This window comes from Rhinoraja longicauda, chromosome 3, assembly GCF_053455715.1.
Source record: "Rhinoraja longicauda isolate Sanriku21f chromosome 3, sRhiLon1.1, whole genome shotgun sequence".
Lineage (NCBI taxonomy): Eukaryota > Metazoa > Chordata > Chondrichthyes > Rajiformes > Arhynchobatidae > Rhinoraja > Rhinoraja longicauda.
The window spans coordinates 41,673,696-41,701,582 of NC_135955.1; the positions used below are offsets into that span (position 1 = coordinate 41,673,696).

The 27,887-nt window shown below is 46.1% G+C and overlaps 1 protein-coding gene across 2 annotated transcripts in view; it reads left to right on the forward strand.

The window, feature by feature from the left end:
- dennd4c (DENN/MADD domain containing 4C) overlaps positions 1-27,887 on the forward strand; it is a 116,981-nt gene that overhangs the window by 55,217 nt on the left and 33,877 nt on the right. For both annotated transcript variants that reach the window (XM_078396028.1, XM_078396027.1), the window contains 6 exons: positions 6,694-6,823; positions 7,145-7,351; positions 7,653-7,781; positions 9,790-9,937; positions 24,057-24,173; positions 25,709-25,843. In XM_078396028.1, the coding sequence (XP_078252154.1) occupies positions 6,694-6,823; positions 7,145-7,351; positions 7,653-7,781; positions 9,790-9,937; positions 24,057-24,173; positions 25,709-25,843 (866 nt within the window). The remainder of the gene's footprint in view (positions 1-6,693; positions 6,824-7,144; positions 7,352-7,652; positions 7,782-9,789; positions 9,938-24,056; positions 24,174-25,708; positions 25,844-27,887) is intronic.

The window sequence follows — 27,887 nt, forward strand, 5'->3', positions numbered from 1 at the left end:
TGCGTGGGAACTTGTCAAAGGCCTTGCTAAAGTTCATATAGACAACATCCTCCTTCCTGCCCTCAACATTCCTCTTGGTGACCTCTTCAAAAAACAGATTTGTGAGACGTATTTGCCTCATTAACTTTATTTCTCCAAATGATGCGCGGATTACATTTTTTGTAAGAATCAAATGCAGAATCTAAAATGAAAAGTAGTCAAAGCACTGAAAGCCGAGCAACTCTACCTTTTACTTCCAACGTTCGGCGCAGCACATTGATCAGCTGCTAATAATTGATAGTATGTTGTTGATGCTGGACACCAGATAAACAAACAAGTATTTGTTCTATAGTGCATGATACGTTAGGAGAAATCGAGGTTGTAGGAGGTTGTGTTGAGACTCAGAATATCATATCATATATATATACAGCCGGAAACAGGCCTTTTCGGCCCACCAAGTCCGTGCCGCCCAGCGATCCCCGTACATTAACACTATCCTACACCCACTAGGGACAATTTTTACATTTACCCAGCCAATTAACCTACATACCTGTACGTCTTTGGAGTGTGGGAGGAAACCGAAGATCTCGGAGAAAACCCACGCAGGTCACGGGTAGAACGTACAAACTCCTTACAGTGCAGCACCCGTAGTCAGGATCGAACCTGAGTCTCCGGCGCTGCATTCGCTGTAAAGCAGCAACTCTACCGCTGCGCTACCGTGTCGAAGTACTGAAGTAGTCCAAGTCATAATATGAACTAGTTCAATGGTTGTTTTCTTTTTCATTTGAACAGTGGTTACTTAGTTATTAATCATTTTATTGGCATCATCTGCTCAAATTGCAGAAATTGGGGAGTAATCTGATGAACAACAGTAGTTATGCTAAACTCTTGACTTGGGGCCAGGGTAACCATAGACAGCTTTTATTACACTTAGTTATAGTAATTCTGCAATGTAGCTCAGTGACTGACTAAATCAACCAAAAGCATTATATTAATTTGTGTTTCTGTATATGCGATCCAATAAACCATTCATCCCCGGAGGGAAATTGGTCTGCTGACAATCACAACACACAAGGTACACAAAAACTTGAAATTAAAAGTGAAAACAAAAAGAACAAGCCAACCGACTGTTGGCTGGCCGACGTGTGCACAGCGCCTTCACCGGAACAAATGAACAAACAAACAAACGCAGTCTTATCCACTGAGCAAAGGATTCTGAACTAGAGTCTCACCCCCCCCCCCATGCCGGGTTCCAATTGTCTTCCCCTCCCCCCTCATGCTCATCGACCGCGAGGCCCCACCGCCACCGAGGCTCCCACCGCCGCTGAGGCCTACATTGCTTCCGTTGATTTCCCTGCTGCCGCCGCCAAGGCTCCCATCGCCGCCTCCGCTGAGGCTCCTTCGGCCCAGTCAGGTCATTATTTCTCTCTTTAGTTAGAAATTGTGGAAATCATGGCTGATTATTTTCCTTTCTTTTGTGTAATCACCAGCAGTGTTTCCTGAGTTGGCTGATAATCATATCATATCATATATATACAGCGCGGAAACAGGCCTTTTCGGCCCACCAAGTCCGCGCCGCCCAGCGATCCCCGTACATTAACACTATCCTACACCATACCTGTACGTCTTTGGATAATGAGTTCCTTTATTTGAATTACCATCCTTGGTAGCTAGCAATTGATTTAATATTTTTTAAATCTATAGCTAATGAGCTGAAGTGAATTAAAAGTACAGTAAATCCTCGTTTTAATAGACACTTTTATAACGGATTTTGATTATAGTGGACAGACCCCTGAATCGATCTGCCTCTCCGGCTGCTTAGACTGCAGGCTTCTGCACCTCCGGACTAGCAAGGTGCACCAGCGAACCCTTTTTTACCCACCACTGTCCTTTGTGATCCAGTTGAAACAGCCTGGGGACAGCGCTTTCAGGCCGCTGCCACTAATGGGACGCGCTCGATCACCGTGGGGCACCTCCCCTCTAATCAGTACATCTTCTTCCTTTGGCTTGACCGCCGCCAATGACTCCTCCCATCGCTCTTTCCAATCAGCCTCTTCCCTCCACCTCACCCCTCTGCCTCTCCCTCCCTTCCACTGCTGCCTCCTCCTCCTTCTCCCCCGGAGTCGCTGACTAACTGCACCTTGGAGGCAGCCGCAAGTGAGAGGAGGGAGTCCTATGATGATGCGCCTTGTCGTTGGCAGCGGCCTTCAGGAAAAGCTTTCGGCCAGGGGCTACAAAGTGAGCCGTAACAACAGTCCCTTGAACTAATGACGAAGGGCTCGCTGGTGCAGACCAGAGGCATTGGTGCCTAGTTTTAAGGTAATAAAACACAGTCCTGGAGTCTCAGCAGTCTGAAGAAAAGTCCCGATGAAACCTATTTATGTTCTCCAGAGATGCTGCCTGACCTGCCGATTTACTCCAGCACTGTTCTTTTGTGTATTAACTATCATCTGCAACTCTGTTTCAACTGCATATAATGATAATACCATAGTCGGTTATAATGGACAAGTAACTTTAACAGACATTATTCTATCCCCCCCCCCCCCCCCCCCCCTCAGTATGGTCCATTATTACAAGGGTTTACTGTACATCCAGCAATCCAGCATCTGGGCAGAGTTTCACATCAAATTTCTGTAATTAATATTGAGAAACAGAATTCTGTCAAATATGGGACAGATTGTGAAAATGTATTAAATTGACTGGGGACTTAACATTGGCTAACTATATCTCAAAAATTGATAGATGATATCAAACACTTAAGAAAATATAAACACAAGTCCATTTAAAAGTTCAATTGTAGTTTTTGATAAAGAGAGAATTTCTAATTGGTTTCATGTAGACAGTCAAAATGTTTTATTCATTTAGACATGACTTTTCAACTTAGGGTATCAAATATTCTCATTTGGTGTACATGTTAAACCAATGACTTTACAACATTTTATTTCTAGTTAACTTTCACATCTCCATGATAACGGTACTGTAAATTGCACATTTGATTGTTAGGTAAATGTTAATTCCTCTATTATAGTTAATCCTGGTTTATAACTTTTCATTGTAACAATTGTCAACAGTTGCAATATTATACTAAAAAATAAATATGCTTAAGCAGGACGCGAGTGTCAAGCAAAGCCAATGAAGCGGGACACGTGTCAAGCGAAGTTTTCTTTATTCCTCGTCCACACAGCTCAAACCCCCAACCAACTCAACTCCTCCTGGAACTCCACTACCAACTGCCACTCCTCCCAATTCCGTTCTATGACCACACCCCCCGAGCCAAGGGTTTGCACCACGCCTGGCCCACCACCAGGGACCGCCACAGGACACCACCCCCCCCCCCCCCCCAGAACCAGAGGCACGGAACAGAACGGGAAGACGAACGAGGCGGCCGGACCTCGTGCATACGTCCCCACGCGCAGGCGACACGCCCGGTACGGACGAATTCGGGAGCAACTGGGACGGCGGACACCCCCGACGACAAGGGTGGGCCACCCGCACTGGCCCGCTAAGGTCCAAATGGGCCGGGTTCAAACGAGCGACAGACACAGTCTCCCTCCAACCACCCATGTCCAAAACAAAAGTATTAGGCCCATGCTGCAGCACCTGAAAGGGACCCTCCTATGAACATTGCAAAGGTGACCTGTGGGCGTCACGGCGCAGAAAAACATACGAACAATCCATGAGAGCCGGCGGCACATGAGCAGGAGCCATCCCATGGCAAAACGTCGGGACAGGAGACGGCGCCGACCTTCTCCCGCAAACGGACAAGCACAGATGACGGCCGGTCCCGGGACGCACCAGCTCCCGGGACGCACCGGGAACAGTGAGCGGGACACCAGAGACTAATTCTTAGGTAGCCGGAACAATAGGCCGCGGCTGTCCCGTGGAAATGTCGCACAGGACAGTAACGCCTGAGGGGCCCAACGGCACATCGTCCAGCACCAACCCAGAAACCGCAGTTCGGTCGGCTGGTATCTCCTCCTCCTCCAGCTGCGCTACAGCCAAGGCGGAATAATCTATGCCCGGGGCCAAATTGAGGATGGCCTCATTAGCTGGGCAGGACAGGGCGTCAGCAACCAGGTTACATTTGTCTGCAATGTGGCGGATGTCGGTCGTGAATTCGGAGATTGCCGTGAGTTGGCGCTGCTGCCGAGCGGACCAGGGATCCGAGACCTTAGTGAATGCAAAGGTGAGGGGCTTGTGGTCAGTGAAGGCAGTAAAGTCCCGGCCCTCCAGGAATTAGCGGAAGTATCGTACTGCAAAGTGCAAGGCGAGGAGCTCCCGGTCGAACGCGCTGTACTTATGTTCTGCTGGGTTACGCTGGCGACTGAAAAAGGCGAGACTGTCGAGCGACTGCTCCAGCACGCCGCCGACCGCGGAGTCCGAGGCATCCACCATTAGGGCGCTAGGGGACCCGCGAATGCACCAGCATCATCGTCCGAGTCAGTGCTTCCTTTGCCCCGTCAAAAGCAGCCACCGCGTCGTCGTTCTGCACATTCTGCCGCTTACTAGTTAGCAACTGAAAGAGCGGCAGCTATATCTTTGCCGCCGCCGGCACAAATCGGTGATAAAACGTGACCATCCAAACAAACTCCTGAAGGCCGCGGAAACTGGCGAATGGCCTCGACCCTGTCCAGGAGGGGAACAGCACCGTGTTGTGTCACGCGGTGGCCCACAAAGTCGATGGCACGGAGGCCGAACTGGCATTTGTCGGGGTTGATGACGAGACCATGCTCGCTGAGGCACTGGCACAACAAACGGAGGTGGACGCAATGTTCTTGCCGAGAGCGACTCGCCACGAGGATATCGTCCATGTAAATGAAATGGAAATCGAGTCCCCGAACCACTGTGTCCATCAGGCATTGGAAGGCCTGCGTGGCGTTCTTAAGGCTGAAGGGCATACGCAGGAACTCAAACAACCCAAAGGGGGGTGATTATAGCCGTTTTGGGCACGTCCTCCGGCCGCACGTGAAAAGAACTTAGCCCCAGCCAGATGGACAGAGAAGTCCTGGATGTGGGGAGTGGGGTAGCGATCCGCGATGGGGCCGTTGTTCAGGTGGCGGAAGTCGCCACAAGGCCTCCAGTCCCCGGAGGCCTTTGGTACCATGTGCAGCAGGGAAGCCCCTGGGCTATCCGAGCGCCGGACAATTCCTATAGCCTCCATGTTACGAAACTCTGCTTTGGCGATCTGGAGCTTGTCAGGAGGCAGCCTGCGGGCATGGAGCGGTGGTCCCGAAGTAAGAATGTGATGCACCACACCATGTTTCGGGCTGGCCAAATGGAATTGCGGAATCAAATTTCAAGGAAGTCCCCCAAATTTTGGGCGTAAATGTTGTCCACTGCAGACACTGGGTTGCGGATTGACGTGACGGATGCAGCAGGGCACAAGGAGATCACTTCCAATGTGGAAGCGTGGATGAGGCGTTGCCCCCTCGCGTCAACAAGTGATTGCGCCCGCAGGAAGTCGGCGCCCAGCAACAGCTGGGACACGTCTGCAACGGTGAAAGGCCAGGTGAAGTGGCAAGTGCCAAAGATAAGCGGAATGGTATGGATGCCGTAAGTTCGTATGGTGTTACCATTTGCGGCAGTTAACGTGGGCCCCCGCTTCCCAGAACTAGTGTCCACCCCTGATGGGGGTAAAACGCTGACTTCCACCGTGTCCACCAGGAATCGTCGTCCCAAGCGCTGGTCCCATGCATATAAGCGGTGTATCTGGCTGACCGCCGAGGTGATTAATTGGTCATCGAAACTCGCTCCTGAGAGGAGCAGGTGGATGTCGTCGGGCCACGGCTCTAGGAAGGCATACTCAAAAAGCAGGTAGAGCTGGTGGCCATCCATGAGCATGAGCATTTCGCTCATGAGGGCCGATGGCTTATGGTCGCCGAGCCTGCCCATGTGGAGGATCAGCGCCGCTCGCTTCAGGCGGCTGAGCCTGAAAGTGCGGAGGAGCAGTGCCTTGAGGTCTTCGTATTTGTTGGCCGTTGGCGGCTCGCGCAGGTAAGGCACCAACCGATCGGCCGTCTCCTGGTCGAGCGCGCCAACGACATAGAAGTAGCGGGTGTCGTTGGCTGTAATCCTGCGGATGTGGAATTGTGCTTCCGCCTGCTGGGACCACACCTGGGGCTGCAAGGTCCTGAAGACCGGCAGCTTAAGTGCGACCGCGTTTTGTTGGGCCAGATCAGCGGCAACGGCGGGCCGAGCGCTGGCGGAGTCCATTATTGCGATCCAAAATACCTATTTCAGATCGTCGGGGTCACCAATGAGTGTCAAGCAAAGCCAATGAAGCGGGACACGTGTCAAGCGAAGTTTATCTTTATTCTTCAAGAGCCATACAGCTCCCCAAACCCCCACCAGTTCAAATCCTCCTGGATCTCCACCACCAACTGCCACTCCTTCCCATTCCAAGTTCCATGACCACACCCCCTGAGCCGAGGGTACGCACCACGGGTGGCCCACCACCAGGGACCACCACAATGCTGTTATTTTTCCCTTGAAAAAATGTGCCTTGGATAATTTACAGGACTGTGTTTATTGCAGAAAGGAACCAGGTCCATTTGATTGGGTGTTAAATGAAACGTGTTGATTGGAAAAGTTTCAAGGGAATTGGGAATTGTCTTAAAATTAATTTTCAGCACATGTTGAACATGTTTATTGTAGTTTGAAATTATAAATGAATTAGAAAACAGTTTTGTAGAGCTTTTGTTATTTTTATTTTAGCTATAAAACATTCCCAGTGCTTAAACCAGAGCTCTTTGACAGACCACAGGAAATGAAAATGCCTGTCGGGCTGTTAATTGAAGGTACAGTCCCCAGTAGTCCAGCCCTCATGGCGAAGCGAACAAAACAGGTGTGTGCTATTTGAATGTACTGAATGAATCTAGCATTGCACTGAACGAATCTAGCATTGCACTGAATGAATCTAGCATTGCGTCATGTTCCATCGTAATTTCTAGTTACACAAATGTTTGTAGTTGTAAAAAGATACTAATCTATTTGGTAGAAACTGTAACAGCAAAATTATTTTGTGCCAAATTTTGGTTACATCTGAAAATGTCAACTAACTTAAATTGAGAGTGAATACCAAACAGTTGTTAAACAATTTAAAAATCTGTACTGTTACATTTTTGTATTGCCGAAAATGAGAAATAATGAATATCTTGCCTTACAGGAGATTAAAACTGCTCAGAAAATTGCTAGGAAATACTTCTCAATCCCTGCACTTTGGTTCAAGTGCTTGTTAAGCCATTGTTGCAGTCTTTGGTTCATTTGCTTGCCTGCATATGTTGGAGTTTCTCATTCCAAGGTCAGAGCACTGCAGCTAGCTTATAGTGTCCTCGTGAAAATGAGAAATTTGAAGGTTGATCCATTGGATGAGGCAAGTGCGCATTTCACCAAACAAATTCTGATTAAGTTAAAGCAAGTACTGCAACTATCATTTCTAGTAATCATTTCTAGACTTGAGTGTTGGTTGCCTGTTCGCTAAAATGAAATGTAAGAAAATCTAATATGTTAGAATTTGTGAATAGTGTTCTTGCCAATGGAAATGTTCTAAGATATTTTCCAGTGATTTTGAGGTGGAATAAGGAATGTTATGGAATGGAGATGTGTTTATTTTGTTTCCGTTCACTTTTTGTTCAAAGCACAGATGGATCTTTTTGTTTTTCTTACCATTTTAGGTGTGCTACAGAGTTTTGATGCAATTATGTGGACTCTTGGAACACCCCGTACTTGCTGTTAGAGTTCTGTTTGAAATGAAAAGTGCTGGTGTGCAACCAAATGCCATTACTTATGGTTACTACAACAAAGTAAGTTAAAGATCTATTTTCATTGTGGATCAAGAATATGATGTAATTTTTTTATAAGCTCAAAACAATTAGAGCAACATCAAGTTGATAGATAAAGGGCAAATTGCTTTCTTCATCTTTAAAACAAGATTGAGAATTGTAAACTAAGGATCACTAGAGCATTGATACAGATGACTACTTGTTAGTTTTATTCACAATGCTGGAGTAACTCAGCAGGTCAGGCAGCATCTCAGGAGGGAAAGAATGGGTGACGTTTCGGGTCGAGACCCTTCTTCAGTCAGATGCCTGTACTGGCTGTGAAATGGGATAAACTTGGACATTAAGTGGAACATATTTGTAACAAATAAGAGTTAAACCCAAGTAAAATGCCCTGAATCTGCACACACCTTATTACTTTCCATTTGAAGGATGTTGGGGGTGTGAAACCTATTACTGTGAGTTACACATAGGGCATAATTGAGTCACTATGTTACAGTTGTTTTCTTCTTCAATTAGTACTACCAACATTAGTGGTGCAATTTCAGTTAGTTATTGGTTAGATTAAAATTCCCACTGACACTCATTTTGCCCCGTGATTAGCTTCCTCCCACACAGTCCTTGTTTCTTCCACCTTCATGTTTTCCCCTTTTCACTGTCCAAGGGTGGTCTCTTGAATCTCTGAACTACTTGTATAATAGCTGCTGGTTCAAAGCCGTTAACAACAATAGTCCAACTTTGAGCTAACTGCAGGTGATATTTGTAGATTTTCTGTGACCTGCAGGAATATTTCTAATCAGGGGTGGTGGTCAGGGAGGAGCCTGAGCTCTGTGGTCTACTTAGACTGCTATCTGATAAGCCCCTATTTTGATCACTTAGTTATATATATCTAATAGCATGAGAGATTATTAATCCCTCATTCTAATTAAATATTTAGAAGTTGTGCACCACGGATGTATGATTTCTCTATTTCGTACAGTGATCAACTTGATATTTTAAATGAATTTTTGGACGATAAGTTAGTCAGTACATCTTTTTAACATGTTTCATGCATCATGCTGATTCTTGATTGGAGTAAAGGTTGACAAAAGTGTGTCAAAAGATGGGTACCCACAGTAGAGCAATAGGACTCCAAAGAAACTGCTAGAATATTGAGAAATAAACTGACTGCTGGAGGAACTCAGTGGATCAGGCAGCATCCTGGAGGGAATTGACATTCAGCTGAAGAACGGTTCTAAAAACGCTAACCATCCATTCCCTCCACAGATTCTGCCTGATCCACTGAGCTCTCCGAGCTGTTCAGTTTTTACTTGTAGTGATAGGAGTAGTTTGAAGTGCCTGATATATTTGGCAGTTAGAAAATGGGTTAGTTATATGTTTATATTTGTGTATGCCCATGTTTGCGATCAAATTCTGGATGCATGTTAAACTGAGTTAAATTTTCGTGAGCCTCGAGTGATTTTAAAGTTGGCTTTTCAGATTAGTTACACGACAAGTGGTAATGCGTGAGAGGACTGTGCAGTGGCAGCACCTATGTTCCATTTGGCTTCAGATTAGTAATTTCCATGTTCAAATGTCGCAGTGCTCGTGAACAAATAACAGATTGAATTATTGGAAGAATGGTCATTTAGCTGCGGTGGGTACAGTGGTTAAATTTATTGGAGTATAATCCAAATTCCTTGACTAACAGTCTAAAGCTAAATGCTGGTCATAGATATGCTGGCCATATCCAGAAAAATGAATACATTAAAGGTAAAGATCTGTTTACTTGACTGTAGGAAGGAACTGCAGATGCTAGTTTAAAGTGAAGATAGACACAAAAAGCTGGAGTAACTCAGTGGGACAGGCAGCATCTCTGGAGAAGGATTGGGTGACGTTTCGGGTTGAGACCCTTCTTCAGTTTACTTGACTGTCTAATTGCCAAGTCTAGTTGAGCACATGTTAAGCAGAAAAAATAAAATAGTATGATGGAAAAAAAGTAAAATAATAAGAATATTCACTTCCTGAGTGCTGTTGATGGAATTCATTGCAGGCTGTTTTGGAGAGTCCCTGGCCCAGCAGTAACCGCAGTGGTTGCTTTTTGTGGACAAAAGTGCGGAATGTGGTTCGAAGTGTCGCACAATTTCGCCAAATCTATAAAAAGTCAAGCTCTTCAAATCCTCCAATTTCACTGATCTCAGGTAAGCAAAATTAATTTCATGTAATTAGTGGATGTTTTTAAGCAGTTGATCCTGGGCTTTGAAAAACTGACAGCTGAGGTATAATTTCCAAGTTTCTGATGCAGCTTTCTACCTTGCTTGTTTGAAGAACAAAAGGGTAATGTTACTATGTCTAAAGCACTACAGGGGTGACAGACATGTGGAACAAGCAGGGCAGGAGCTGGTTGGTGTAATATCTTCACAAAAAATTGTACCATCATTAATGTTCTTCAATGAAAAATGTCTCTGCTGGTTTGATTACCAGGTGAAGACATATTTTCTACCATGAAATCAATGTTTGAAGACTGCACTATATTTCAGCTCATGGTTTAATTAGTAAAAATGGATACACAAGTGGACTATAATTGAAAAGCCTGTTATGAAACCGAGGTTCAATTGCTTGAAGTACTCAAGTATATTTAAATTTAACTTTGTGTAGAATGCTATTAGTATGATGCCAGGAAGAAAACCACAGTGAAGAATGACCAAAATCAAAAGTAGTTAATCACCGGGGAACTGATTCAATGGGAAGGTTTGGGGATGACGAGTTAATAATTGAATTTAATGGTAAATAGAATCATTAATCGACGATAATCAAATGATATGCCACAGATTTGAACAATTGAACCATTATTACTTTATGTGGAAGAACTATCACCATCTTTCCCTGAAGTAATGTTTTTGCAGAAAATCTCAAGAGATTTTATGTACATAAAGGAAAAAAACGGATAACCAGAGAGAGAGTGGGACCCCACAGGAATCAAAGCGATCAACTCTGCATGGAGCCACAGGAGATGGGCAAGGGCCCCAATGACCTTTCTCCTCTATTTTTACTATAGAGAAAGACCGAACTGAGGAACTTGTGGCAGTCACTCGAAGTGTCTTGAGAGCAGTCGGCATAACAGTTGAGGAAGTGCTGAAAGTCCTGACGTGTTTGAAGGTAGACAAATCTCTCGGACCTGATCAGATATATCCGAGGACACTGGGAAGCTAGAGAGGAAATTGCAGGAGCCCTGGCTGAGAGTTACGAGTCGTCATTAAATGCAAGCAAGGTACCAGAGGACTGGAGGGTAGCAAATATTGTGCCCCTATTCAAGAAGAGCTGCAGGAAAAAGGCTGGGAACTATGGGCAAGTGATCTTAACATCTGTGGTCAGAAAGTTACTTGAGAATATTCTGAGGGATATAATGCATTTAGATGGACAAGGGCTGATAGGGATAGTCAGCATGGTTTTGTACATGAGAGGTCGTGTCTCATGAATCTGAGTTTTTTTGATGTGACCAAAAAGGTTGATGAAGGCAGAGCTGTAGATGTATATTTGGATTCAGCAAAGCATTGGACAAGGTTCTGCATGGCAGGCTGCTCTGGAAGATTAGATCCCATCGGATCCGTAGAGATTGCTGAATGGATAGAAAATTGGATTCATGGAAGGAAACAGAGGGTGATGGTGGTCGTTTGCTTCTCGGATTGGAGGCCTGCGATTAGTGGTGTGTCACAGGGTTTGGTGCTGGGCCCTTTGCTGTTTGTAATCTATACCAATGATTTGGATGAGAACGTACATGGCATAATTAGCAAGTTTGTAGATGACACTAAAAGTAGTGTGGTATTCTAGATAGCCGTGGAAAATTGCAGTGGGGTCTTGATTGGTTGGGCAGGTGGGCTGAGGAATGAATGGTTGATGGAATTTAATACAGAAATGTAAGGTGTTGCATATTGGGAAGACTAACATGGGCAGGACCTACACAGTGAATGGTAGGGCTCTGGGCAATGTTGTAGAGCACAGGGATCTAGGAGTGCAGGTACATAGTTCGTTGAAAGTGGCACTATGGGTAGATAAGGGGTCAAAAAGGCTTTTGGCACATTGGCCTTGATCAGTCAGAGTACTGAGTGTAGAAGTTGGGAGGTCAAGTTGCAGTTATATAAGACGTTGATGAGGCTGCATTGTGTTCAGTTCTGGGTACCGTTGAAACGATGTTAAGCTGGAAAGGGTGCAGAGTTAATTTATGAGGATGCTGCCAGGACTAGAGGGCCTGAGCTATAGGGAGAGGTTGAGCAGGTTAGGACTCTATTCATTGGAGAGCAGGAGGATAAGGGGTGATCTTGCAGAGGTGTATAAAATCATGAGAGTGTAGTGGGCCAAGTAGGCCAAAATAACGACTAGTAGGCAAGGTTAACGAAAGCGTGTTTACTGTATCTCTGGAACTCCAAAAGGGGAGGAGAGTCATGCGGTCCTTGACCTTTATACTCCCGGCCGAAGTCCGCCTCCTTGGCTCGACCCATTCCCGTGCCGAGGGGTCGTGAGTGGTATGGCCCGACCCTCGGGAGCCGCCACAGGACCCCCCCCCAGAACCAGAGGCACGAAGCGCACCGGTGGTCGCACTAGTCGACCGAACCGTGTACGGTACCCGTCCGACGGGGGGTCTGGCGGGGGCTCAGCTGAAGGGACAACCGGGGGGGCTGGCGGGGGCACTGCTGGAGGGACAAACGGGGGCGGAGAAGGGGGTACAAATACCGGTCGAGATGAGGGGATCGGCGGGTGCGGTGTTGGAGGCACTTGTAAAGGGGGGCGCCCGCGCGGCCGAGGCTGTGCAACCCGCACCGGCTGGTCAATGTCCAAGTGCGCTGGCTTGAGGCGATTAATTGACACGGCCTCCGGTCGGCCCCCCATGTCCAACACAAAAGTTGTCTCACCGTGCTTCAGCACCTTGAAAGGGCCCTCATAAGGTCTCTGAAGCTGTGCTCGATGGGCGTCGCGGCGGAGAAAAACGTAGGCACAATCTCGAAGGGCCAATGGGACGTGCGGGTGGAACGTCCCATGGTGAGACGTAGGGACGGGTGCCAGTTTTCCCACTCGCTCACGAAGGCGCTGTAGGGTGGACGAGGACGGTTCCTGCTGCCCCGGCGATGAGGGCACGAACTCCCCGGGCACGGTGAGCGGCGACCCGTAGACGAGCTCGGCTGATGACGTTGCGAGGTCCTCCTTGGGTGCCGTCCGGATGCCTAATAAGACCCACGGCAGTGCGTCCATCCAATCGGGGCCGGAGAGTCGTGCCTTCAACGCAGCCATGAGCTGCCGGTGGAACCTCTCCACCAGGCCGTTAGCCTGCGGATGGTAGGCCGTGGTGTGGTGAAGCCGAACCCCTAACAGCTCAGCCATGGCTGACCACAACTCAGAGGTGAACTGTGGTCCCCGGTCTGATGTAAGGTCCACCGGCACCCCAAAGCGTGCGATCCAATTTGCAGCCAACGCTCGAGCACACGTGGCCGTGGACGTGTCGGTCAATGGTATGGCCTCTGGCCACCGGGTGAACCTGTCAACCACCGTGAGGAGGTGAGTAATGCCCCTCGAAGTCGGGAGGGGACCCACAATGTCCACGTGCAGGTGGTCAAATCGGCGGTTTGGCAGACCGATTTGCTGGAGAGGCGCCCGGACGTGGCGCTGGATCTTCGCCGTCTGGCACGCGACGCAGGTGCGGGCCCAATTGCCAACCTGCTTGCGGAGACCGTGCCACATGAACCGTGTGGCCACCAGTGCGACTGTCGTCCGGATGGATGGGTGAGCCAACCCGTGGATTACATCGAAAATCCGCCTGCGCCAGGCAGCAGGCACGATGGGGCGTGGTTGGCCCAATGACACGTCGCACAAAATTGTCGCTCCATTGGGGCCGAGAGGGACATCCTCAAGGCGGAGGCCGGAGATGGCAGTCCGGTAGGCGGGTATCTCGTCGTCCACCAGTTGAGCCACCGCCAGGGCTGAATAGTCAATGCCAGGCGCCACATCCAAAACCACCTCGACGGCGGGGCGCGACAACGCGTCGGCCACCCGGTTTTCTTTCCCCTCCACGAAACGGATGGAGGTTGTGTACTCTGAAATGTACGCCAACTGACGCTGTTGTCGGGCGGACCACGGGTCTGCAACCTTCGTGAAGGCGAAAGTTAGTGGCTTGTGGTCCGTGAATGCTGTGAACGGACGTCCCTCCAGAAAGTAGCGGAAGTGACGTACCGCCTGGTACAGGGCCAGGAGCTCGCGGTCAAACGCACTATACTTCTGGGCGCTGGTAAGGTGTCGGCTGAAAAAGGCCAGGGGACACCAACCCCTGTCTGTCAGTTGTTCCAGCACGGCGCCGATAGCTACCTCTGATGCGTCCACTGTAAGGGCCGTCGGGGCATTTTCCCGTGGGTGGACGAGCAGCACAGCCCGAGCCAGGGCCTCCTTTGCGCCATCGAAAGCCGTCGCCGCCTCATCGGTCCACGCAATGTCCTTACGTCCGCCTGCCAGAAGATGATACAGCGGCTCCATGATGTGGGCCGCAGATGGCAAAAAACGGTGGTAAAAAGCCACCATGCCCACGAATTCCTGCAGGCCACGTAACGAGAAGGGACGGGGAAACCGGCGGATGGCCTCAACTTTGTCCGGCAGAGGAACCGCACCCTGCGAAGCCACGCGGTGGCCGAGGAAATCGATGGTTTCCACGCCGAGCTGGCACTTGGCGATGTTGATAGCCAAGCCGTGCTCACTCAGCCTTTGAAACAGCTGTCGAAGGTGGGCACAGTGCTGCTTCCGCGAGCGGCTGGCTATCAATATGTCATCGAGGTACACAAATATGAAGTCCAGCCCACGACACACGCCATCCATCAGGCGCTGAAATGCCTGCGCCGCGTTTTTGAGGCCGAATGGCATGCGCACGAACTCATACAGGCCAAACGGTGTGATGATCGCCGTCTTTGGTACGTCGTCCGGATTGACGGGGATCTGGTTGTAACCCCGCACCAGATCCACTTTGGAGAATATAGTAGCCCCGGCGAGGTGGGCGTTGAAATCCTGAATGTGGGGTACGGGGTATCGGTCCGCCGTGGTAGCGGCGTTCAGTCGCCGATAATCCCCGCAAGGCCGCCAGCCACCGCTTGCCTTGGGGACCATGTGAAGTGGGGACGCCCATGGACTGTTCGATGGTCGAACGATCCCCAAGGATTCCATGTCGCGGAATTCCTGCCGCGCCAGACGCAATTTATCCGGCGGAAGTCGGCGCGCTCGTGCGTGGAGGGGTGGGCCGGTCGTGACGATGAAATGCACCACCCCATGCTTGGGGTTTGACGTACGAAATTGCGGCGCCGTGATGTCCGGGAATTCCGCCAGGATTCGAGCATAGGTGGATTCGACCGATGACAGCGGTCGAGCAACAGGACAGACCAACCCTAATGTAATGGGCTGCATTGTTGCACTGTGGACCAATTGCTGCCTCCTGACATCCACCAGGAGGGAATGCGCCCGCAAAAAGTCCGCCCCGAGCAACGGTTGTGAGACGTCGGCCACGGTGAACTGCCAAGTAAAGTGGCAAGAGCCGAAGGTGATCTTCACCGTGCGCACGCCATAGGTGCGAATGCTGGTTCCATTCGCAGCGGTGAGGGCGGAACCGCGCTTCCCAGAATGAATGTCCTGCATCGAAGGAGGCAGCACGCTCAACTCTGCCCCGGTATCCACAAGAAAACGATTACCCGAAACCCGATCCCAAGCAAAAAGGCGGTGAATCTGGCCGGCCGCCGCGGGGTCTACTGGCAGCCGGCCACAGCGTTTCCCGGATACGCGCATGGCAGGCGGCATCGTCGGGCTGCAGCACCCCAGCGCTGGTGGTAATAACACCAGTTCTTAACCAAGGTGTTGTCTGAAGCCTGCTGTCGTTGAAAAGCAGGTGCAGTACCTGCGGCTGCCGCCGGGGGAGCCCGTGCAGGCCTCCGGGGCGCAGGTTTGACTCCTTCCACAGCCGCCCCTCCCGACCAGGCTATTTCGGGCGCTGCCGGAGTGACGCGCAGCGTCATGACGTCATCACTGCGCGCCGCCCAAAGGGCGTCTGCACGCCTGCCGAGGGCCTGGAGATCATCAGAAGGCCCTTCACTGATCTGCATGCGAATGTCGGACGGCAGTAAGTGGAGAAATACATAGTCGAAAAGGAGGCAAGGTTTGTGACCGTCCAGCAACGCGAGCATGTCACTAAGCAGCGCGGATGGGCGCCGGTTGCCCAGGGGAGGCATTTGGAGGATTCTTTTAGCCCGCTCCATTCTCGGGAGCCGGTAAGTTTCCAGCAATAGATCTTTAAGCGCCTTGTATTTACCTTGGGTCGGTAGGTCGGCGAGGAACTCGGTTACCCGCTGGACCGTGTCCTGGTCCAGGGCTCCAACCAGGTAGAAAAACCGTGTATCATCCGACCGGATGGATTTGAGCTGGAAATATACCTCAGCTTGCTGGAACCAGACGTGGGGTCGGTGGGTCCAAAAGGTAGGGAGGGCTACAGAAATTGCCTCGATAGCCGGTGTAGCGCCCTCGGACAGCAAGGCGAAGGCTGAGCCCCATGTCTTGTCCATTTTTCTATAATGGACCGTTCGGGGTCACCAATGTAGTGGGCCAAGTAGGCCAAAATAACGACAAGTAGGCAAGGTTAACGAAAGCGTGTTTACTGTATCTCTGGAACTCCAAAAGGGGAGGAGAGTCATGCGGTCCTTGACCTTTATACTCCCGGCCGAAGTCCGCCTCCTTGGCTCGACCCATTCCCGTGCCGAGGGGTCGTGAGTGGTATGGCCCGACCCTCGGGAGCCGCCACAAGAGGAATAAATTGGGTTTGATTCACAGAGGCTCTGAGTAGTGGAATCGAGACCAGAGGACATAGGTTTAAGGTGAGGGGGGGGAAGGGATTTCATGGGAACCTGAGGGGTAACTTTTTCCCACAAAATGTGGTGGGTGAATGGAACAAGCTGCCAGAGGAGGTAGTTGATGCAGGTATTATCGCAACCTTTAAGAAACATTTAGACAGGTACATAGATAGGGAAGGTTTAGAGGGTTATGGGCCAAACACAGGCAGGGAACTAGTGTAGATGGGACATGTTGGTCTGTGTGGGCAAGTTGGGCCATAGGGCCTTTTTCCACATTGTATCACTTTATGACTGTTTCAAGAAATAGTTTCCTTCACCGAAAATGGAAGCTGATGCTGCAGATTGGTCTGTTGAAAGATTTTGACATGCAATGTTGACCATCTATTTACTTAATTAATTAGTTAACTAGCCTCAAAGATGGAGAAAGGGAACAAAAGATTGTCATTTCTCTCAGTGCCTGCTAATATACGAATACCAAGTTCATTAATTTCTTTTGTCAGTAGTTTTGTCTAGAATTCTAATTGGGGACTTTTGAGAACAGGAGCTCCATTGTTTACAAACAAGTTTGTGCAAAACAAAAGTGGAAATCTGAAATGAAACATGCTGAACATATAAAACAAGTCAGCAGCATCTTCCTGACCTGATTTCCAGCTTTTTCTGTTTTTATTCTTGTTAGCTTGTAGCATGCTTGCAAATTCCCAAGAGATCAACAAGCTTTTGTTTTGGTTAATCCTCATGGGTGTTTATGTGGCATGGACAACTTGAAAAATCAATTGAACAAAATGCAAATCACTGAGATTTTCCACTGAGTAAAAACAAATGTCCGATGTGACTATCATTGTGTTAATTATGAGGTAAATTTCACCAAATGGCTGAGCATTTGAAAATGTTTCATTTTGCAGCTTAATATAATGTCTGTGTTGTCAAAAACCTTATTTAACCTCTAGCTGACTACCCTCTCTCCTCCTGACTCTTTCCATTTTGTCATTACATTTGTGGCTATCTCATTAGCAGGTTAAGACTGTGTAGAATTGTGAACTTTTGAAAAGGACTGCGTGTAAAAATGTGTAGTCCTTAAAAATTTTGCAAAGCCAATTCTGGATCCAAATGACCAAGTCACCCTGGGTTCCATGATCAGCCTCATGGAGAACCCACCTCCAGTTTAAATTCCATTTGGAATATTTTGGAGGACCAAGAAACAAAAACTATGAGGGACAAACAAATGTATTACTAAAATCCATGTAGACAACATCCCCTGCTTGACCCTCATTGAACATCTTCATCGCTTCCTCAAAAAAAACTCATTCAATTTCATAAACATGACCTGCTACAAAGCCATGCTGATTGTCCCTAATTAGTCTATTCCCTTCCAAATGCGAGTAAATCCTATCCCGAGAAATCTTCTCCAATCGCTTCCTGACATACATGAAGCTCACTGGTCTATAATTTCCTGGATTATCCACTTCCCTTCTTTAACAAACGAGAAAAATGGGCTACTCTGCAGTACTTCTGCACCTTGCCTGTGGCTAGGGAAGATGCAGAGATTTTCGCCAAACCCCTGCAAACTCCTCTCTTGTCTTTGTTAAAACCAGGGTTATTCTTGATCTCAGAGCCCGAACATATTAGTATTCCCCACACTGATCTCAATGTCCTCCTTGGTGAATACATTTGCAAAGTGCTCGTTCACTGCCTCACATCCATCCCCTGACTCCAAGTATGAATTCCCTCCTTTGTTCTTGAGTGATCCTATCTTCTCCTTGGTTACCCTTTTGTTTTTAATATCTATATACTAAAACTCTCGTTTGTTTGTTTGTTCCTGAACTACAGCCAAAATGGTACATGATAGCACGACAATTTTAGGCCCACCTTACTCACCGTCGTCCCTTTAGTGCAAATGGAAGAAGTTTCATTGAAATCGGTGTTATATTTTAAACGTTATTCACATTTTAAAGTTTAAATCTATCTGGGAGGGGGGAGGGGGGATATGGGGGGTTCAGGGGAAGGGGGGGGGGGGAAGGTGCTGCACCAATGCAGGAGAGGTTTGGGCCCAACGGGGTCCATTTGGTCTAGTACATATGTCAAAATCATTGGGGTTTGCTTTAATCTAACTCACCAATTACATTTCATAGTCATTCTAACTTGCTGTGTATTTCACACAGGCTCTTTGTCTAATTTCATCTTTCTAAACATTGCATCTGCTTCCTTATTCTTTTTGACCATTGGTCATTCAAGGTTCCCTTTCCTTTCCATCTTTACCCTTCCTCCTTGCTGGAACATGCTTAACTCTGATCTACTGGCCTTTAAACGACTCCCACATGTCAGATGTGGATTTGCCTAGTAACAACTCTCAATCTTAATCTGTGTCCAATGTCCTCCATATGAGGAATTTATTTGCCATACAGTCATACCAAAAAAGCAACAAAACACGCAACCACATAAAAATTTAACATAAACATCCATCACAGCGGCTCCTCCACATTCCTCACTGTGATGGAAGGCAATAAAGTCCTATCTTCTTTCCTCCTTTTTCTCCCGCGGTCGGGGGAGTCAAACCATCCGCAGTTGGGGTGATTGGAGCTCCTACAGCCGGCGATCGAAGCATCCCGTGATCGGGGCGGTCGAAGCTCCTGCTGTTTGGAACTCCCGAAACTGGTCCCTAACCATGGACCGCAAGCTCCACGATGTTAAAGTCTGCAGGCTCCTGCAGTTGGAATTTCTGAGGTCGATTCCTGGCAAAGGGACCGCCAGCTCCGAGAAGTTAAATCCACTGGCTCCTGCAGTTGGAGCTCCCAAGGCCGATACCCAGCAAGAGGCTGCCAGTTCCACGATGTTAGGCCGCAGTGCAAACAGAGATACGATAAGGAAAATGTCGCATCTCCATTGAGGAAAGAGATAAAAAAAGTTTCTCCCCCCTCCACCCCCCACCCCCCACATAATACAGAACTAAAGATACACTAAAACACCATTTAACTACAGACAAAAAAACAAAGACGAAAAGGGACGAGACAGACTTGGTGAGGCAGCCATTGTACGGTGCCTGATACCTTCAATATACAAATACCAATTCAATACCTTCCCCAAAGTCCTGACTTATCTTTATTCATAGCTATCTTAAAATCTGGAATAAAAAGGAACTGCAGATGCTGACTTATACCAAAGATAGACACAAAATGCAGGAGCAACTCAGCAGATCAGGCAGCATCTCTGGAGAAAATGGATCAGTTACGTTTCAGTTCGAAGAAGGATCCTGACCCAAAACGTCTCCTTAAAAATTGTGGAGTTGTGATCACTGCTCCAAAAGTACTCTTCCACTGGAACACCAGTTACCTGGCCAAGTTTGTTTCTCAAAACAAGGTTTACCCAGATACTATTTCAGGAAACCCTCCTGGATACAACTGACACATTCTGTCCCATTTAATCTTTTGCACTGAGTAAGTCCTAGTCAATACTGGGGAAGTTAAAATTGCGCACCAATACAACCCTGTTTTTTTTTCATGAAAGAGCATGCTTACCTTTTCTAGTCTCATGAATATGATCTAAACTCTCCAGTAAATGTTGTTCCTTTTCTGATCTAAAGTAACAGGTTCTCAGACACAGAACATTTATTTTGAATGTTGAGTTCTATCACTTGAGTTTACAGTTAATTGTTAAGCACTTGTTTCTCACTTCATATTTCTCCATCTTCACTCCCTTTTCATTTAGTTATTTGTGAAATTTGATATTTAATTCACTATTCTGATTCAGCAAAATGCACTGCTTTTACCTGCGTTCCTCTTGGCAGCCCCTTCCATCCATTAAGAAAGACATGAATGGCAGACACGTAAAGCAACACCACCTGCAGGTTCCTCTCCAAGTCATGCATAAACTGACATGAAAATACATCGTTGTTCCTGTTAGTGTCTACACCTAAATTCTGCCCCATCCAAACATTTTGAACTAAGTCCCAGTCAATTTTGGGAAAGTTTAGTTAACCCTGGAATGCAGTTCAAGAAGATGGCTTAGCACCTCTATCCTGAGGGCAGCTATTGGTCGTATATTTTAACAATAGACAATAGACAATAGGTGCAGGAGGAGGCCATTCGGCCCTTCGAGCCAGCACCGCCATTCAGTGTGATCATGGCTGATCATTCTCAATCAGTACCCCGTTCCTGCCTTCTCCCCATACCCCCTGACTCCGCTATCCTTAAGAGCTCTATCCAGCTCTCTCTTGAATGCATTCAGAGAATTGGCCTCCACTGCCTTCTGAGGCAGAGAATTCCACAGATTCATAATTCTCTGACTGAAAAAGTTTTTCCTCATCTCAGTTCTAAATGGCCTACCCCTTATTCTTAAACTGTGGCCCCTTGTTCTGGACTCCCCCAACAGTGGGAACATGTTTCCTGCCTCTAACGTGTCCAACCTCTTAATAATCTTATACGTTTCGATAAGATCTCCTCTCATCCTTCTAAATTCCAGTGTATACAAGCCTAGTCGCTCCAGTCTTTCAACATATGAAAGTCCTGCCATTCCGGGAAGTAACCTAGTAAACCTACGCTGCACGCCCTCAATAGTCTTGCCACCGATGCTCCAACCTGAAAAATGAATAAATTTTAAAGGTTTTGCGTGAATAAGTAATATTTCCTCACTCTACTTTCAAAAGTAGTATTCAAAATAGAAGATCTATTTTGGTTTCAATTTTCATTTTAAACCAGCATCTGCAGTTCCTTCCTACACAGTGTTCAAAATAGAATGCCTATGCTTATAGGGAATAAGTAGGGAAGTGTAGTTGAGACATTTAGATTGGCCATGATATTGGAATATGAAGCAGGCTCCAGTGGCTGCGTGACTTTCTAATCTCTTATGGTCTTAATGCAAGTTAAATATTCAGTTATTTTATTCTCCCACTGTGCTGGTTGGATTTTTGTTCACTATGTTTGGACTTGGTTTAAAAAAATTATGTTCAAGGTAAATAGCTTTGTGCAAGTGCAAAAAAACTGTACAAACTGGCTTTGCAGTGTATTTATAACAATCATTCAGCACAGATGCAGGGCCTTCAGCCCACTGTGTCCATGTCATCCGTTTTGCCTGTGTACACTTATCTCATTTGCATGCTTAGGACCATATATTTCTATACCTTGTCTATTTAAAAGTGTTTAAATACTTCTTAAAGATGATGATTGTATCCAACACCATATCAACCCACTCTGTGTGTTTGTGCAAAAAAAAAAGCTTTCACCTCATATTCTCTTTAAATCTCCTTCCTCTCACCATAAACATACACTGTCTTGATTTTCATAACTTTACCATGAGGGAAAGGATTTTGATTATCTTGTTCGTTCCCCTCATCTAATATATTTTGAACAGGTCACCCGTTTGCTTCCTTGTCTGTATTATGGTCAAGGAGGTGCTGGATGTCCTAAGGAGTATGAAGGTAGATAAATCTCCTGGGCCTGATGAGATAGATCTGAGGACACTGTGGGAAGCTAGAGACAAAATTGCAGGCACCCTGGATGAGATATAAGAATCATTAGACATCAGCAAGGTGTCGGAAGACTGCAGGGCCAAGGTTGTGCCTCTATTTAAGAAAGGCTGCAAGGAAAAGCCTAACATCTGTGGTGGGCCAGTTACTGGATAGTATTCTGAGGGATAAGATATATGTTCATTTGGATAGATTGGGGCTGATTATGGATAATCAACATGGTTTTGTACGTGAGATACTGCGTCAAATGAATCTGAGTTTTTTAAGAAGTAACCAAACCGTTTGATGAGGGCAAAGCTGTAGATATTGTCTATTTGGACTTCAGCAAGGCATTTGATAAGGTTCTGCACGGTAGGCTGATCTGGAAGCTTAGGTCACATGGTATCCGAGGAAAGATAGCTGACTGGATAGCAAATTGGCTTCATGGAAGGAAGCAGAGGGTGATGATGGAAGGTTGTTATTTGGACTGGGGGCCAGTGAATAACAGTGTGCTTATGGGATTGGTGCTGGGCACATTTCTGTTTGAGATTTGTATCAATGATTTGGGTACGAATGTAGAATGCATGATTAATAAATTTGTATTTGACACTAACGTGAGTGGCACCATGGAGAGCGAAGATGGTTATCAAAAATTGCAGCAAGATCTTGTTCAGTTGGACAAGTGAGCTGAGGAATAATTCATGGAATTTAATGCAGGTGAGTGTGAGGTGTTGCATTTTGGGAAATCAAAGCAGGGCAGGGTCTTCACAGTTAATGGCAGGGCTCCAGGACATGTTGTAGAGCAGAGGGATGTAGGAGTGCAGGAACACAGTTCCCTGAACATGGTGTCACAGGTAGGTAGAGTGATCAAAAAGGCTTTCAGTACATTGGCCTTTATCAGTCTGGGTATTGAGTTAGAAGTTGAGCTATTATGTTACAGTTGTATAAGATGTTGGTGAGGCCTCATTTGTTGTATTCAGTTGTGGTCACCCTGCTATTGGAAAGGTGTAATCAAGCTGGGAAATAGTGCAGATAAGATTTACGAACGCTTGGCGATCATTTCGCTTAACACCTTCGCTCAGTCTGCCTTAACCAACCTGATCTCCCGGTGGCTCAGCACTTCAATTCCCCCTCCCACTCCCAGTCTGACCTTTCTGTCATGGGCCTCCTCCATTGTCATAGTGAGGCCCACCGCAAATTGGAGGAACAGCATCTCATATTTTGATTGGGCAGCTTACACCCCAGTGGTATGAACATTGATTTCTCTAACTTTAGATAGCTCCTCTGCCCCTCTCTTTCCCCTCATCCTCCCCCTTCCCAGTTCTCCCACTGTCTTCCTGTCTCCAACTATATCCTTTCTTTGTCCCGCCCCCTTCCCAGACATCAGTCTGAAGAAGGGTCTCGACCCGAAACATCACCCATTCCTTCTCTCCTGAGATGCTGCCTGACCCGCTGAACTACTCCAGCATTTTGTGATACCTTTTACACTGGTTCAGTAACTCAAGAACCAGAGGACATAGATTTAAGGTGAGAGCGAAAAGATTTAATAGGACCTTGGGGGCAACTTGTTCACACAGGGAGAGGTGGGCATATGGAATGAGCTGCAAGAGCAGATAGTTGAGGCACGTACCATAACATTTCAAAATACATTTGGACGGGTTCATGAATGGGAAAGGTTTAGAGGGATATGGGCCAAACACGGGAAGGTAGGATTAGTATATGTGGGGCATCTTGGTTGGCTTGGGCAAGTTGAGCCGAAGGGCTTGTTTCCATGCTATATAACTTGAAGTGCAGCCTACCCAGTGTTTTGTAATATGTTAATGTTTTATATTAAACAATTCCACTAAGCTAATTTAAAATGCAGTTATATTAGGAATGTCACAAGGGAAAACTTATTATCTAGACTATAATATATTCAGTTTCCAGTGCATTGATGGTATTTTTTTTTTAAAATTGGTACTTGGATGGCTCACATATTAGAAGGCATTTGTGTTCAAATTGTGTGTCGCTGCTTTACAGGTGCTCAATCAGACCAAGGTTATGGATCCAAAGATGAACTTCGACGTGATGGCATTGAACTCCATGAAGATAGACTAGTAGAAATTGGCTTATCCGGTACAATGGCAGAGCAACAAGGTGAATATGATGGGAAGAACCTTGAAATATAAATGTGTTTTATTTTAGCCTCCTGATTAATACATTAATGCTCACTTTAATCAACTGTTTTGCTCGTTGCCATGCTGTGATAAGTTGGAATCACATGTTACGAATTTGCCTTTTGCAAGGTAAAACATACAAAGAGGAGACAAGCGATTCCTACAGTAGCTCATATTCAATTTGAGCAAAGTCCCATCACTAAAAGATGTTACAAAGATTCTTTAAACCGTGATGCATGAGTGTTTGTTATGGAGGATAGTAAAAGACAAATTCTTTTGCATATGTAGTTTATATCTGAAAATGATGGTCAAGTTTATACAGACCTGAGTATCCTGATTTTGTTCATGTTAAAATATTGCAAAAAACATACATTTCAAAGTGATATTGGGATTTTGAGTGTGAGACAATTCTTTTTGCTGTTGAATGGGTTTCCAGGATTTGCAGAATCTACCAGGAAGTTCATCATCCTGTTGGATGCCCTTCCATGGTTTGGAAAACAAGTTACAGTAAAAACACTCAGCAGGTCTGGCAACATCCATGGAAAGAGAAACTAGCTTTTCATTTTAAGTAGAACACTCTTCATCAGAATTGTGAAAAAGAGAACTAGAGAGACACATGAACTGCAGATGCTGGAATCTTGAGTAAAACACAAAGTGCTAGAATAACTCAATGGGTCGGACAGCATCTGCAAAGAAAATAGATAGGCAAAGTTTCAGCTTGGGACCCTTCTTCGGAGAAAACAAGTTGGGAAGTTGGAGGAGGGGTGGAAATAATAAAGGGAATAGCTGCAATGAGTGAGGTCAGGGTTAATGTTGACTAAGTTGTAAAGTGGAAGGGTTAATATTAGAGAAGACATGTAAAAAGTTGCAGATGTAGGGCTGTAGAACCCTCCATTGCCCTTTCAAAACAATCTGCAAAGATCAGAGAATTTATCAGAAAATTCTTTCACAGTGAATGATGGCGACACCAATTATTTACTTGACATTAACTTTGCTGAGTACTTCATTATAGATCCTAATTAGCACATTAATACATTCCAAACAACTGTTTTGAACGCTGATTTGCTGTCATGGATAGCTTACAAGGACTCTTATAAACACCACGAGTAGCCTGCCTCCCCCATATGAGAGCTGCTCCCCTCCATACGAGAGCTGCTCCCCTCCATACGAGAGCTGCTCCCCGGTAGGAGAGCTACTCCCCTGTACGAATCAGTATGAGCAGTATTTTATCTACAAGCTTCTGTTAAATATTTTGTGTCCTTTTAATCCTGGTCAATTGATACTAATAATCTCCCCCGCCCCGCCCCCCAGTAGTGTATTATTTCCCCCAGTAATATTTAATATTATTTATCTGTAGAAGGCAGTAATTTATCAAGTCCAATCTTGCTTTGGATGTTTTTTAGATTTTTCTTCACCATTCATTATCACTTTTCTATGCAAATTTGATTATTGAGCTTTAAATCTCTTGAATCTGAAACAAATACCACATTAATCTTCTTTACACCTTATTGATAGAAAGCACAGATGGCATTGGCGAGGCATCAGCAATGAGTAAAGAAATTAAGAATCTCAACTCCCCAGAAAGACTACACTCGGGTAGCAGCATTGTGAAGTTGCAATGTGCTCATGTTGGCAACAATGGAAACAGCGGTAAGTAATTTTAATTTCATCAGTAGTTTGTAATTTATTGAATTGCATTCTGCTTTATTATCACATACATTTTTAAATTATATTTTGTATTTTGCAATAAATTCTATTCAGTGTATTTGTTTTGACAATTTCTATCTGCTTTTAGAATGTGGGTGATAAAATAAAAATGAGATAGATTCATAGAACGCTGCAGCACAGGAGCAGGCCCTTTGGCCCAGTGTCCATGCCGAACATGATGCCATTAAACTAACCTCCTCTGCCTGAACATGATCCATATTCCCCCATTCCCTCTCTATCCACGTGCTTAACTAAAAATGTCTTAAATGCTGCTATTGTATCTGCCTCCACCACCACTCCCAGCATTGAATCTTCAATAGTGCAAGACTTCACACTCAAATGGATTAAATTTCATCTGCCATTTCTCCGCCTATTTCGGTAGCTAATCTACATCCCTTTGTATCCTTTGACAGCCTTCCTCACATGAATAGTTTTGAGGGATATGGGACAAGCAAAGACAAATTGGACTAGTTCTGTTAGGCACACGAGTCAGCATGGATGAGTTGAGCTGCTTGCTGTCTAGATCGATGACTCTATGGCTCGACAATAGTTTGCGCATTGAAAACGGCCAACATGCTTCGGGATAATCTTCAAGAAAGTTAAGCTTTGCTAAATCTGTGACAATTCATTGATTCCTGTAAATAAAACCAAAAACAAAATCACTGATTTGAACCCAATCTAATTATAAAGAACGTCATACAGCACGGAAACATGCCCTTCGGCCTCACTCGTCCATGCTGCCCTTGAGTGAAAAAGTTCCCCCATGGTTCCTATTAAATCTTTCCCCTCACGAGTCAAGAGTGGTTTATTGTCATATGTCCCAAATAGAACAATGAAATTCTTACTTGCAGCAGCACAACAAAATATATAAACTCAGTAAACAATATAATAAACAAAAAGAAAGTTCAGCAAACTTAGTTACCATGCCTTGTACATTCTCATCTAAATTGTTGATATAAGCGACAAATAGTAATGGGCCCAGCACTGACCCCTGAGGCATGGCATTAGTCACAGTCCTCCAGTCTGAAAAACACCATCCTCTTACTTCCATGAAGCCAATTCTCTATCCATTCGGCCGGCTCTCCCTGGATCCCATGAGGCAGCAATTATGTGGAACCTTTATTAAAGGTCTTGCTAGACAAGTCCAGATAGACAACATGTATGGGCTTGCCCTTGTCAACATTCTTTGTTACCTTGTGCTTAAAAAATAGAATTATAATGCACAGGTAAGTTTAGAGTTAACTCGTTGCTTTCAGGAAAGCTAAGAAGGCATGAATGTTTTCTCGTTTGCAATATGTAACAGGAAGAAGGACTGGGGCTTCAACTTATGGTTTGTACAAATAGTTTGGATGGAGTCAACTGAATATGGCTGTTATGTTTACTGATGCAACAAAGATAGACACAAAATGTAAAGTTTGTAAGGTGCTACAGAAGGATATAGATAGGTTAAGTGAGTGGGTAAACGTTTTGCTAGTGAAGGATAGATAGAATGTGTGGCTTAAAGAAATGGTGTAAAAAGGTGGCAGAGATTCCTGGGGCATTGGGACCATTTCTGGGGAAGGTGGGATCTGTATGAGCTGGATGGGTCAGATACAGATAGAACCTGAATCTGGTATCATCCTGTGGTCATTTGCTGATGCTGTTTGGGTGGGGTTAAAACTGGGAGGGAGATTAGACCTGAGCAGACCTTTAGAAGAGAGGGAAACAAAAATGGAACAAGGATGAAAAAAGAGAAAGGCTGGGAAAAGGCCAAAAAACAAATCATGCCACAATATCCGTGAATTGTGCGGCACAACGCACAAGTGAGACCATATCTCGACAATTGTGTATTTTTAGTGCCCTTATTTCAGGAAGGATGCGTGAATATTGGTCGCAGCTCAGAAAAAGTTTACCTGGATGATTCTGCAAACTGAGAGGTTGTTTTAGGAGAGAAGGTTGAACAGGTTGAGCTTGTACTCAATGGAGGTTAGAAAAGCGAAATGCGGTC